The sequence below is a fragment of the Astyanax mexicanus genome, chromosome 4 (genome assembly GCF_023375975.1).
Source record: "Astyanax mexicanus isolate ESR-SI-001 chromosome 4, AstMex3_surface, whole genome shotgun sequence".
Taxonomy (NCBI): domain Eukaryota; kingdom Metazoa; phylum Chordata; class Actinopteri; order Characiformes; family Acestrorhamphidae; genus Astyanax; species Astyanax mexicanus.
The window spans coordinates 25,170,506-25,185,999 of record NC_064411.1 but is presented as its reverse complement, the minus strand read 5'-3'; the positions used below and the strand labels follow the sequence as shown (position 1 = coordinate 25,185,999).

The 15,494-nt window shown below is 41.4% G+C and overlaps 1 protein-coding gene across 1 annotated transcript in view; it reads right to left on the bottom strand.

Annotated features, from left to right (window-relative positions):
* Nucleotides 1-15,494, bottom strand: part of cactin — a 61,785-nt gene that overhangs the window by 29,627 nt on the left and 16,664 nt on the right. Inside the window, exon 8 of the mRNA XM_049476773.1 lies at nt 14,747-14,869. Within this exon, the coding sequence (XP_049332730.1) occupies nt 14,747-14,869 (123 nt within the window). The remainder of the gene's footprint in view (nt 1-14,746; nt 14,870-15,494) is intronic.

Below are 15,494 nucleotides of genomic sequence, written 5' to 3'. Positions count from 1 at the left end.
TACACCTAGCAACACCTTAGCAACCACCCCAGATACCATAGCAACATCTTAGCAACCACCTAGCAACACCTTAGCAACCACCACAGACACCATAGCAACACCTTAGCAACCGCCTAGCAACCGCCTAGCAACCACCTAGCAACACCTTAGCAACCACCCCGGATACCATAGCAACACCTTAGCAACCACCTAGCAACACCTTAGCAACCACCCTGGATACCATAGCAACACCTTAGCAACCACCTAGCAAAACCTTAGCAACCACCTAGCAACACCCTAGCAACCACCTAGCAACACCTTAGCAACCACCTTGCAACCACCTAGCAACACCTTAGCAACCACCCCGGATACCATAGCAACACCTTAGCAACCACCTAGCAACACCTTAGCAACCACCTAGCAACACCTTAGCAACCACCCTGGATACCATAGCAACACCTTAGCAACCACCTAGCAACACCTTAGCAACCACCCTGGATACCATAGCAACACCTTAGCAACCACTTAGAAACACCGTAGCAACCACCCCGGATACCATAGCAACACCTAAGCAACCGCCTAGCAACCACCTAGCAACACCTTAGCAACCACCCCGGATACCATTGCAACACCTTAGCAACCACCTAGCAACACCTTAGCAACCACCTAGCAACACCTTAGCAACCACCTAGAAACTCCTTAGCAACCACCCAGGATACCATAGCAACACCTTAGCTACTGCCTAGCAACCACCTAGCAACACCTTAGCAACCACCCAGGATACCATAGCAACACCTTAGCAACCACCTACCAACACCTTAGCAACCACCCCGGATACCATTGCAACACCTTAGCAACCACCTAGCAACACCTTAGCAACCACCTAGCAACACCTTAGCAACCACCTAGAAACTCCTTAGCAACCACCCAGGATACCATAGCAACACCTTAGCTACTGCCTAGCAACCACCTAGCAACACCTTAGCAACCACCCAGGATACCATAGCAACACCTTAGCAACCACCTAGCAACACCTTAGCAACCACCCTGGATACCATAGCAACACCATAGCAACCACCTAGCAACACCTTAGCAACCACCCAGGATACCATAGCAACACCTTAGCAACCACCTAGCAACACCTTAGCAACCACCCCGGATACCATAGCAACACCTTAGCAACCGCCTAGCAACACCCTAGCAACCACCTAGCAACACCTTAGCAACCACCTAGCAACACCTTAGCAACCAACCCGGATACCATAGCAACACCTTAGCAACCACCCCGGATCCCATAGCAACACCTTAGCAACCACCTATTAACCCTCTAGCAACCACCTAGCAACACCTTAGCAACCACCCCAGATACCATAGCAACACCTTAGCAACCACCTAGCAACACCTTAGCAACCACCCCGGATACCATAGCAACCAGTTAGCAACCACCTGGAAAATATTAGAAACTGCCTAATAACCACTTAAAAACCATTTGGAATACGTTAGGAGTTGCCTAGCAACAAGTTAGCAACAGCTTAGCGACCACCTTGAATATGTTCGCAACTGCCTAGCAACCAATTAGCAAACACTAAGCAACGATGTGGACTACATTAGCAACTGCCTAGCAACTACCTAGCAACCACTTAGCAACACTTTACTTTATAAGATAATTATAAGCTTTTCACCATGTTAGCCAAAACTTTTTGGACTTCAACATTTAGCCGAAAGTCAACAGCATAGCAACCACTCTTCACACGCTTTAGACAGAAATATCTTAGCAACCATTTTAACTATTCAACGTTATTTAACTATTTAACGTACTTTTCCAAGCCAACTTAAAGTTCGTTATCGAACTTTCCTTTTCTAGTCATACTTGAGGTACAAAAGTTACAATGTAGCCTCAGTCTATTATTCCACAAGAAACACAAATAAATATTATTTAAGGATGGAAATAAAGTGCCAGGAAGCAGTAGCGGTATATTCTGAAACAAACACAGAAGTTTTGGCATTGTATTTAATTTAAGAACATTCATTCTTGCGACAAGTGATAAAGGCAAGTGATTCCATCTATTTATAGAGGAGGTAATTGAGTCTACTATGGGGTTATATACAGAGGTGGAAAGTAACAAATTACATTTACTCACGTTACTGTAATTAAGTAGATTTTCTGAGTAATTTGTACAATTTTAAAGTAGTTTTAAAATAAGTAATTTTACTTTTACTCAACTACATTTTGACACAAGTAATCTACTTCGCTACATTGAAAAACTCCTCGTTACTGAGTAAAAAAAAAAAGCTGGGGTAAAAAAAAAAAAAAAAAACGCTCGTTACATATTTCATCCCAGCAACATAAAACAAACAAACAGATAAATCGTGCCATCCGGAAAGCTTGTGGTTGGATAACAAGTATAAACATATACCATTCTGACCCTCTATTGGTTTGTATTTGATGCGTGACCTGCATGTCATGTCCATTTTAAGAGTGGGATTACCCACCTTTAGCTGCGTGTGAGTTTCAAGCTGAGATAGCGTTGTGAGTAGGCAACACTGACATCAACTCAAACGCTTCTACTTTATCGTCTTAACGCGCCCTGGCCCACCCGCGGGCCAGAAAAATATCATAATTAATATCTGGCTGTGTTTATGAATAATTATAGGCTATTATGAGGAATTGAGGAAAGTGTATTTTGTATAAATAGTAGAATATCATCTGCATAAAGCCTGATTTTGTGTTCAGTAGTGTGGGTATGGATACCTTTGATATACGGGCTCTGATATACGGGCTCTGATATACGGGCTCTGATATACGGGCTCTGATATACGGGCTCTGCTCCCTGCTCTGCTCCCTGCTCTGCTCCCTGCTCTGCTCCCTGCTCTGCTCTCTACTACTCTGGTCTGCTGCTGTGCTGGTCTGCTGCTGTGCTGCTCTGCTGCTGAAAGCTTGCTTTAATCTTCAGCTTCTACACTTTTCTCTGTTTTCTTCTCTTTTACTCTCTTCACACTTACTAATCCACTTTTAGTCTGCTTCCTCTTTGCTCTACACACCTATTAATCCACTCTCAGTCTACTTTTATAGACTTTTTCCTCAGGTTTGCTGGATTAGCTGTTTGCTGCTGCAGTTTGTTTGTGTAAGTTTCTAATTTCAACTGAAACAAGGTGAGTGCTTTTTTTCTCCATGGCTTCTGCTCAGGTTTACACCTGTTTAGAGTGTGGCATGTATAGCTTAGAACCCTTATCCACCGATACTGGTAACAATAGTGGTATTTGTACTAAGTGTGAGATAGTTAGCACCTTGGTGGATAAGGTGAATAAGTTAGAGCTGCACGTCCGGGGTTTAATAAGGGATAGACAGCAGGATTCACTGTTAGCAGCCCCGGGTGTCTCAGGGAGAGTTAGTACCCCCTCGACTCCGGCCTTAGAGCCCTCACAGCGGGGCGAATGGGTAACGTCTCGGCGGCATAGTCGAAAGGCTAAGGCTAATGCTACCGCAAAGGCCACAGCCAGCCCACCTAAACACCACGCTTCCCCAGTTCACGTGTCAAACAGGTTTGCCCCGCTCAGTGAAGCACCAACTGAGGAGCCTGTTAAAGGTACTCTGGTGATAGGAGACTCTATCGTCCGACACGTGAAATTAGCTACTCCTTTAGGGGCACCAGCGGCAACAGTTACTTGTTTACCGGGAGCCAGAGCACCGGACATTAGTGGCAACCTTAGGTTAGGGAATAGGAGATATTCGAGGGTAGTAATTCATGTAGGGGCCAATGATATTCGTCTGCGGCAGTCTGAAGTAACTAAGGCTAATGTTAAAGAGGTGATTAAACAGGCCCAGACGCTGTCCGAGGAGGTAATCTGCTCTGGCCCCATCCCAATGAGGCGTGGTGATGAAGCTTACAGCAGGCTTTCTTCGCTGAACCGCTGGATGTCCAAGTGGTGTGCAGAAAATCATGTGGGCTTTATAGATAACTGGCTACACTTTGAGGGCAAGCCTCGTCTTTTAGGTAGGGATGGTGTCCACCCCACGCGGGAGGGTGCTGCCTTACTTTCATGCAGCATAGCTCATAGTCTTTTAGTTAGTCGGCAGAGTAGTATTAGAAGCTGCTGACAATCCAGAGCCGGGACCAGGCCGCAGACAGAGAGGCTTAACCGACCGTCTGCGAGCTGCAAAGAGACGTTACCTAGATACCAATGTATTCAGACTGTGTCTGTCCCCCGAGTCAAACAAAAACATCAAAAAACTAAAACAGTAAATCTAAATAACTTAACTTATATTAAACAATCATATCCAGACTGTAGTACTAACATTTCAAGCCTAAAGATTGGTTTACTTAATATTAGATCTCTAAATTCAAAAGCAGTTCTGGTGAATGAAATGATAACTGATCAGAAATTCGATGTTCTGTGTCTGACAGAAACCTGGATTAGGCCAAATGAATATGTAGCATTAAATGAAGCCACCCCTGCAGGCTATAATTATATACACAATCCGAGATTGTCCGGTAGAGGAGGTGGGGTCTGCATATTTTTCCAAAGTACCTTAGTTAGCAATCAGAAACACTATGAAAATTTTACTTCTTTTGAGCTTCTTTACACCAGTATAATTAATCCAGTTACAAAAAAGAATGCATTTTCTTTAATTAACATCTACAGACCACCAGGGCCCTATTTAGAATTTTTAAAAGAATTTAGTGATTTTGTCACAGACTTAGCAGTAAGTAATGATAAAGTGATTATAGTTGGAGACTTCAACATTCATTTCGAAAAATTGGATGATCCATTAAAAAAGGCATTCACATCGATTTTAGACTCAGTGGGTATTATTCAAAATATAACAGGACCTACTCATTACTGTAATCATACTCTGGATTTAGTTTTGACCCTGGGTATGAGCATAGATAACCCGAATATTCGTTCTCAAACCTCCGCAATTTCAGATCATTACCTTCTTTCATTTAAATTACATCTCAGTCATAATATACGTACATCCCCTAGCTACTCTGTAAAACGTTCAATTACGCCTTTTACAGCCCAACAATTTACAGATAAGCTTCCAGACTTATCAACTCTAATATATTCTCCTATAGACCCAGTAGAACTAGACAAACTAACCGAAGGTTTAGAAAATACCTTTCGCTCTACCTTAGATGTTGTAGCACCCCTTAAACACAAAATAGAGAGACAGAAAAAGCTCGCACCGTGGTACAATGATCAAACTCGTACCTTAAAGCAGTTAGTACGAAATTTAGAGCGTAAATATCGATCAACTAAACTGGAAGTGTTTCACTCTGCGTGGAAAGACAGTCTTGTTAAATATAGAAAAGAACTTAATAAAGCCCGCTCAGCATATCTGGCCTCACAGATCGAGATAAATAAAAATAATCCTAGAGTTCTCTTTAGTGTTATTTCCAAATTAACTAAAAACCAGGCAGGTACTGAACCTCAGATTCCAGCCATTTACACCAGCAACGATTTTATGGACTTCTTCAATAGTAAAATTGAAAACATTCGGGATAAAATTAAACAGATAAATATTACATCCTCTCTGTCATCTGGTCTGGCTGATCTAGAACAAAACCCTGTTACAGAAGTTAGGTTGGAAGTCTTTAACCCACTTCCACAGCTAGAACTAGAGAAAATTATCTCCTCTTCAAACAGCACAACCTGCACACTTGATGCTGTTCCCACAAAATTATTAAAACAGGTACTGCCAGATATAATTAAACCTCTGTTAATGATAGTAAACTCATCGCTCGCCCTGGGCCATGTACCCAAAGCCTTTAAAACAGCTGTAATTAAACCTCTGATCAAGAAACCAAATCTTGATCCTAGTGTACTGTCTAACTATAGACCTATTTCAAACTTACCCTTTATTTCTAAGATTTTAGAAAAAGCTGTAGCCCAACAACTTTGCTCTTACCTGCAAAGAAACCAGATCTATGAAAAATTTCAATCTGGATTTAGGCCTTATCATAGCACTGAGACAGCTTTAGTTAGAATAACAAACGATCTACTTATAGCCGCCGACCAAGGCTGTGTTTCCCTACTCGTACTTCTCGATCTGAGCGCAGCCTTTGATACAATAGATCATACTATCCTTTTAGAAAGACTAGAGAACATAGTCGGTGTAACCGGAACTGCCTTAGCATGGTTTAAATCGTACTTAACCGATCGCTATCAGTTTGTGAGGATAAATGATATGTCTTCCAGTTATACCAAGGTAAGATATGGAATTCCACAAGGCTCTGTATTAGGACCATTATTATTTACATTATATATGCTCCCACTGGGCAAAGTTATTAGAAAACACAATGTGAATTTTCATTGTTATGCGGATGACACGCAGCTCTTCATATCAGCCAAACCTGATGACAGAGTGAGATTAAAGAAAATCGAGGATTGTGTAGAAGATGTAAAATCATGGATGTCGCACAACTTCCTACTATTAAATAGTGATAAAACAGAAGTTCTCCTATTAGGCCCCAAAGCTGCTAGAAATAAATTATCAGACTTAATGCTAAATCTGGCTGACTTCTCAGCCACCCCTGGTTCAGCAGCTAAAAACCTTGGAGTTATCATAGATTCAGATCTAGCATTCGATAAACACATATCTAATGTTACTAGAACAGCTTTTCTACACCTCCGTAATATTGCCAAGCTAAGAAATGCCCTATCACTGCATGACGCAGAAAAATTAGTACATGCCTTTATTACCTCAAGGCTAGATTATTGTAATGCGCTACTGTCTGGATGTTCCGGCAGTAACTTAAATAAACTTCAGCTAGTTCAAAATGCTGCAGCCAGGGTCCTTACTAAAACTAGAAAATTTGACCATATTAGTCCAGTACTATCAGCACTGCACTGGCTTCCAGTCAAATTCCGCATAGACTATAAAATTCTCCTGTTAACGTATAAAGCCCTACACGGACTCGCTCCTGAGTATTTACAAGACCTCATCTCCTGTTATGAACCACCGCGATTACTTAGATCTCAGGGTGCTGGTTTATTAGTAGTGCCTAAAATTCAGAGGAGCTCTGCAGGAGGAAGAGCTTTCTCTTATAAAGCGCCTCAACTCTGGAATAATCTCCCCGAATATGTTCGGGACTCAGACACAGTCTCAATCTTTAAGTCTAGACTGAAAACTTACTTGTTTAGTTTAGCTTTTGGTAATTAATGTTTTTCCCTTTAGATAAGGCTGTAGATTCAGGGGTTCATGGACAGAGGAAATTGTGGTAAACTGAGATGCTGGTGCTGTTGTTCTCCCACTGCACACGGTCACTCAGGTTTGTGGACGGTGGAGTGGGTGGATGCTGGTGTTTCAGGGTGCCTCCATGTCTATGTTACCTTCTGGCTCTCTGCCTTTAGTTAGGCTGTTTTATTCAGTTCTGCCGGAGTCATTTGCCACACTCTGATAATGTTTTAATATTCTCAGTTTTGCATAAATCCAGTCAAAACTAATTCCATCTCTCTGCCTTCCTCCGAGTTACTGACTGCCCACCTGTCTGACCCGATACCGATGTTGGACCCTCAGGCTCTCGCGTCTCCTGTCCGGCCAGACTGATGGAAGTTTCTGAAGTCAGCTCTTCTCCACCACCACCACAGATCAGCTGCTCATCGACCATCTTACTCTCCACTACAGATTACATCCAAGCCATTAGTGGCGCTATTACACTCCTGAGTACATAAAACCTATATGGATGTATAAAAGACTTTTTAAATTTCTATTTAAAAGCCGTTTGACCAGTGGTAGGATGGTCCCCCCTTTAATGTGAGTCTTGGTCCTCCCAAGGTTTCTTCCTCCTCCTGCAGCTCTGAGGGAGTTTTTCCTTGCCTCCGCGCTCACTGGGGGTTCTGTATTCTGTATTTTCTATGTGTAATGTTTTGCCTGATTCTTTGTCCTGTAATCATGTTTCTGTAAAGCTGCTTTGTGCCAACACCTGTTGTAAAAAGCGCTATACAAATAAATTTGATTTGATTTGATTGTCGTATCGCTGCTGCTAATGGTTCTATGAAAATAGAGAACAGCAGAGGAGAGCATGGGCATCCTTGCCTAGTCCCTCTGTGCAGTGTGAAATTCTGTAATATTAGTTTGTTAGTATTTACTGTGGCTTTGGGTGAAGTGTAGAGAGTTTTAATCCATTCTTTAAATGATTCTCCAAAACCTAGTTTATGTAGTGTAGTAAAAAGGAATTTCCAATTAACCAAATAACCTTCTCTGCATCTAAAGTGACTATTGCAGTTTCTGACTTATGGACTGTTGTGTGATGTATCAGATAGTAGTCTGCGGTAGCTGGATGGTAAGGTAGGATTTGTTAGGTTTAAGATGGAGAGATATTGTAGCTGTATTCATTTCTGCTGGTAGTCTCTTATTGTGTTTAATTTCTGTAATTACTCTAATGAACACTGGGCTAAATATTGACCAGAAATGCCTGTAGAATCCTTGAGATTTTTATGGGATTTTATGAACGGATTAATATGCATCCGTATATTTGCGAGTAATAGATGCATGTGTATCTAGACAGCGAGTAAGTGAGAGAGGGAAAAAGAGAACGAAATTATAGTTTAGGGGAAATATATATACATTATGGAGAGAGAGAGAGAGAGAGAGACTGCTATTTATTTACAGTATAAAGAAACAGCCAGGGAGTTATGTTTTTGTTGCGATATATATGTCCATCAACATAAAGTTTGTCGACGAGATGACTGCTTTTTTCCCTTCTTTTATGAGTTTTTTCCTCACAGCGAACAGTTTTCTGCAGTTTTCTGTCCAGGGTTTTACAGGGGAATTGGTCATTAATTCCCAGGTCTGTTCCTCCGAGTTCCCTTCCTTTGCTCATAATAAGCTCTTTATGTTTATAATGCTCGACCTTAGCCACAATGGCTCGCGGCCGCTTATTCTGTAGTTTTTTTTACCTCCTATGCGGTGCGCGCAGTGGATTGTGATAGATTGATGTATATTTGAGCTTACATATTTGTAAGCACGATTATCCTGTATGTTTTCCACACAGAATGGCCTCTACAGAGGCAGTTGAGCCCTAACTTAAACACATCTGTTTTTTCAAGCATAGGCTAGAAGGTATAGGGAGCACTTCTTTCCCCTCCCACGCATTGTGTCAGACTGACTTGTGTATGTTCTATGCTTGTTATGCTACAGGAGCGAATGTTAAGTGTTTCCAGCTGTGAGATGTTTTCAAAACTTAAAAAGGTGGGACTTCAGGAATTCAAGCCAGAGAGCTAAGGATCAGACCAGCGACAACTCTCTCACAAGCCAACCCGGGCACTTGTTATGATGCTGTTTTTTGTACTAATTATTCTTTTCTGTAATAAATGTTCTTATATACAAAGAGCAGTAATCAGCAAAGACTTATTTCATGCATCTACATGACATCGCAACACAAGATACTACAAGATGAAGCCAGTTCAGGGGAGATTTTGAGTTTGGTGATCATGAAGTTGTTTAAGATATTTTCGGGGCTTTAAGTTTATTATGCATTCTTTAAAGTTTTCCTTTTGAGTGCAGCGCTGTTTGGTTGTTCGTCTATCAGCAGGGGGCCACCATCTTGGTTCATGCACAGTGTCCCACGAGAAAGTGCTCAATGAGGCATCCTCCTCTGTCAGGATTATTTTTTCTGTTTTCAGTGTGCCCTGTATAATATACTATATAATATACCTCCCAGTCTCCTTATCTCCTCCTTATCTTTGTCACATGGAATAATACAAATTTATGAATCAAGATCATAAGCCTTCTTGCCTGAGAGGTAAAAGGTGCTAAATATATACTGCCCTGCCCCCTTCTTCCAATTCTCGCCTCTTGACCAGACAACAAGTGAGTTTCCTGATATATATTCATAACCATGAACACCGAACAATATACCCCTATTAACTTGAAACTCTGTTACTTACCCTCCCCCCACTCCCTTAATATATTGATACCCATCTAACATCTGGGAGCTGAATGTACCCGAATACTTTTTCCCCTCCTACCCAATCCCACTACATCCGAAACTCATTATTTACATGCGTTAGGAAAATTGTCTGTTAATGTTGATTGTGGAACTCTAGGCCTCCATAGCTTAAACATAAAGAGCAGACTTTATCCTTTTTTGTTTTTAATGGACTTAAGGCTAAGTAATTATACATCCCTTTCACTACACTGCGGTGTGATGATGCCTTCATTGTCTCACCCAGGTCCACTTTCTAGTTTCAGAGTCCTTAAAAAGTGCAGTAGGAATCATGCCATATTGTATTTCCATAGCCCAAAGATGCCGTCTCACGCTATCAAACTCTGTGTTTTGTGCAAACCAGCTGCAAGGTCTTCATAAAATCTCACTAGGCAGTTCTTGAACAAAATCTGTCCCTTTGCCCTGGCATATCTTGTCACAGATGTTTTATACTTTAAGAACTTAATAAGAATCCTTGGTGCAGCGGTGTTTGATCCTGTAGAGAGCACACCGGGTTGGTCAGAAAAGTACATCATACTTTTAGGGTGCATAAGGTTGCCGGGTTCAAAGCCTCAGTCAGCCACTTTTTTTTAGAAAGGCACAAGTCTTCTCCCTCTGCTCCCTCGGGTAGTAACCGATCGCAGGTCAGAATGTCACGATGGCAAGCCGCCATTACCGGAAACTCCTTCACACTTATACAATACTTTGTGTCTGTCTATCACTTAAAATCTCTATATAAAAATAAATATTAAACAAAAAATTAATTTCTTGCTCTATTAAATGGGGTTGGGACCATCAGTTGTGTTGTGCAGAAGTCAGGTTACTACACAGCCGACAGCCCTAATGGACAACTGTTAAAATTCATATTATGGCAAGAACCAATCAGCTAACTAAAGAAAAACGAGTGGTCATCATTACTTTAAGAAATGAAGGTCAGTCAGTCTGGAAAATTGCAAAAACTTTAAATGTGTCCCCAAGTGGAGTCGTAAAAACCATCAAGCACTACAACAAATATGGACCCATCTCTAGAACAACTGTTAAAGAGGAGACTGCGCAAATCAGGCCTTCATGATCGAATAATAATAATACACTGCTCAAAAAAATAAAGGGAACACTCAAATAACACATCCTAGATCTGAATGAATGAAATATTCTCATTGAATACTTTGTTCTGTACAAAGTTGAATGTGCTGACAACAAAATCACACAAAAATCATCAATGGAAATCAAATTTATTAACCAATGGAGGCCTGGATTTCGAGCCACACACAAAATTAAAGTGAAAAAACACACTACAGGCTGATCCAACTTTAATGTAATGTCCTTAAAACAAGTCAAAATGAGGCTCAGTATTGTGTGTGGCCTACACGTGCCTGTATGACCTCCCTACAACGCCTGGGCATGCTCCTGATGAGGTGGCGGATGGTCTCCTGAGGGATCTCCTCCCAGACCTGGACTAAAGCATCCGCCAACTCCTGGACAGTCTGTGGTGCAACGTGACGTTGGTGGATGGAGCGAGACATGATGTCCCAGATGTGCTCAATCGGATTCAGGTCTGGGGAACGGGCGGGCCAGTCCATAGCTTCAATGCCTTCATCTTGCAGGAACTGCTGACACACTCCAGCCACATGAGGTCTAGCATTGTCCTGCATTAGGAGGAACCCAGGGCCAACCGCACCAGCATATGGTCTCACAAGGGGTCTGAGGATCTCATCTCGGTACCTAATGGCAGTCAGGCTACCTCTGGTGAGCACATGGAGGGCTGTGCGGCCCTCCAAAGAAATGCCACCCCACACCATTACTGACCCACTGCCAAACCGGTCATGCTGAAGGATGTTGCAGGCAGCAGACCGCTCTCCACGGCGTCTCCAGACTCTGTCACGTCTGTCATGTGCTCAGTGTGAACCTGCTTTCATCTGTGAAGAGCACAAGGCGCCAGTGGTGAATTTGCCAATCCTGGTGTTCTCTGGCAAATGCCAAGCGTCCTGCACGGTGTTGGGCTGTGAGCACAACCCCCATCTGTGGACGTCGGGCCCTCATACCATCCTCATGGAGTCGGTTTCTAACCGTTTGTGCAGACACATGCACATTTGTGGCCTGCTGGAGGTCATTTTGCAGGGCTCTGGCAGTGCTCCTCCTGTTCCTTCTTGCACAAAGGCGGAGGTAGCGGTCCTGCTGCTGGGTTGTTGCCCTCCTACGGCCTCCTCCACGTCTCCTGGTGTACTGGCCTGTCCCCTGGTAGCGCCTCCAGCCTCTGGACACTACGCTGACAGACACAGCAAACCTTCTTGCCACAGCTCGCATTGATGTGCCATCCTGGATGAGCTGCACTACCTGAGCCACTTGTGTGGGTTGTAGAGTCCGTCTCATGCTACCACGAGTGTGAAAGCACCACCAACATTCAAAACTGACCAAAACATCAGCCAGACAGCATAGGTTCTGAGAAGTGGTCTGTGGTCCCCACCTGCAGAACCACTCCTTTATTGAGTGTGTCTTGCTAATTGCCAATAATTTCCACCTGTTGTCTATTCCATTTGCACAACAGCAGGTGAAATTGATTGTCAATCAGTGTTGCTTCCTAAGTGGACAGTTTAATTTCACAGAAGTTTGATTTACTTGGAGTTATATTGTGTTATTTGAGTGTTCCCTTTATTTTTTTGAGCAGTGTATATTTTATTTGTAACAAATCTGAAAGTGCTACATCGCAGAAGCATCAAAAAAGTAACATCACTATAAAACCTAAAAACTAAAGAATTATAGAATACTATAGAACATCTGATTACTCCATAAAATATCAACCATCATATGTTACAATCATACAATCAAATAGCTGCTAGGAAACCACTGCTAAGGAGACGCAATGAGCAGAAGAGATTTGTTTGGGCCAAGAAACACAAGGAACGGACATTAGACCAGTGGAAATCTGTGCTTTGGTTTGATGAGCAGTAGTAGTAATGAATTCTTAACGCTCCCCTAATTTCTGGAGAGTCGGCAACGTATATTGGGGTGGATCTCATGTAGTTTATTGCTGGTCTGTCGGTCCCATTCAGCCTGCCATCTGTTCATCACATAGGAAATCAGTAATGGTCTGGCATCAGTTAGTGGGGTCTTGCACACAGTAGCCATTAGAGCAAGAGCCTTCTTTTCAGCTTGGTCTGCTATTTCATTGCTCGTGAGACCGCAATGACCCGGGATCCAGCAAAACGACATCATATTTTAAAGATTTTAATTGGTATGCTACAATAAACAGATGGATTCCACATGCCTGGTCCCCACTGTGAGGCATGGTGGAGGAGGAAGTGTGATGGTGTGGGGATGGTTTGCTGGTGACACTGTTGGGGATTTATTTAAAATTGAAGGCACACTGAAGCAGCATGGGTACCACAGCATCCTGCAGTGACATGCCGTTTGTGTTTTAGTTGGACAACCATTTATTTTTCAACAATACGACGACCCCAAACACGCCTCCAGGCTGTGTAAGAGTTATTTGACAAAGAGGACCGGACCTGAGCCTAAATCAAGAAGGGACCAACAAGTGCTAAACACCTCTGGGAACTCCTTCAAGCCTGTTGGAAAACCATTTCAGGTGACCATCTCTTGAAACTCATTGAGAGAATGCCAAGAGTGTGCAAAGCAGTAATCAGAGAAAAGGGTGAATGTTTTGAAGAAAGTAGAATCTAAAACATGTTTTTAGTTAAGTACATAAAACTCCATGTGTTCATCCATAGTTTTGATGCCTTCAGTAAGAATCTACAATGTAAAAATAGTAGGGGTTTCACGATTCTCCAAATCCTCGATTCGATTTTATTTCCGATTTAGGGTCACGATTCAATTCTCGATTTTCTTTTTTTTTTTTTTTACAGCAGAAAGGCCTATGCCAGTTTTAGATTAGTCTATGGTCAGTCATTGGTTTGATTCATCAAATTTACACCATCTTATTTCAAAAGTAATGCAAAGTGATCTGTAATACACCACATTAGGCACTTCTGGTCAAAATTAAATAATTAAATTAAGATATATATATGTAATGCCATCTAGTGGCTTTTTTTGGTAGCAGCAGTGTGCACTATTAAACAGCAATGTGCAACATAAAATAAATAATAATAAAAATACAGGAACAGTCATGTACAAAATAATAGAACAATTAGAGCCTTAACAAACTGAACTCTATCTTACTATAACAGTTAAACATGAAAAATAAGACTCGGCCCCTGAAAATGACAAGTTTTTTCTTTAACAAAGATATATTATTAACCTTATCTGAGAGAAAGATGCCAAACACAAAACAACTTATTTTTATATTTTCAAGTTTTTCTTTAAGAAGATGAGAATGTCCACATTCTCTGGAGAAAGGGCAATCACAATGTCCGCGGCGTCAGCTACAGTGTGCTGCGCCATTTGACATGAATTTCACATAAATTACTGAACCACCGGCCATGTCACTACAGCACTTTATGCACTGTACACTGCACTTGCTAACTGCATTTTATTGGCTCTGATCCTATCTGCCACTAGAGATCGGACTGGACCACCAGCATCTCAGGCCAACCTCTTAGAACAAAATACTCTATATTTAGCCGCACCTCAGAGGGGAGTGTCTTCATTCTCTGCTCAGGACACCTTAACAATATTGGAAAATGGTGCTTCTTAATTCAAATCATATTTCACTTCAACTTTTTTTCTCACATTAGAGTAACACAAGTGTATAGGGTAGTGAAACACTTAGGTGCCAGTTCCCTCACAGAAACACAATAAATACTATAAACAATACATTTACATGGAAATGGTTGTACACCTAAAACCTTTACAAAAGAACAAAAGGTAGTGTAACTCACGCTGGCGGATGCTCCTCAGGCTCCTCTTTAATGATGGGAAAAAGGGGTTCGCTCTCCACCCCCTGCTCCTGCTTCAGTTTATACAGCTTCTGCCTTAGTACATCCTGATGTCTCTCCCTTAGCCTGCAGCACAGAACATCCATTATATTACACATTAGAAAAAGACCTGCCTCAACAATTACATCATCCATTTATTGTATGGGCATGACTTACTTCATGCTGACCACAATATTACCCACTGTTGTTAGTTAGCAAAAAGCACCCATTCATATACTTTCTTTAAAAAGAGCGTTTTTAATTTATTTATACTTTATTTATTTAGGATATATAGCCATAAAGTTTTAGTTATTAGAAATACTCAGACATTGGAATTGGAATATATATATTACATTTCTCAAGATAAATTATATAAAAAGTGCAAGTGTTAGTATCTTATAGCTCAATATCTTACGGATTTTTCTCCATGACCCAAGACCAATTTTATATAGTCTGATGCACTTAACAAAATATTTAGGAAAAGGTCACACATGCCAACAGTTACTCAAATACATCTTAAAAAGTAACTACACTTGAAGACATTTTTACATTAGTTGAAATGTGTGGCACTGTAATAATCTATACCAGTCCTGCGTAAAACGCTTAAAATTAAATGCAATTATTAAGATAATTTAGATATTTTGCCATATTTTGCTCAAAAATAGACTTAGTAAGGTCAAAATAAAACAAAATAGATTTTTTTTATTGTTCT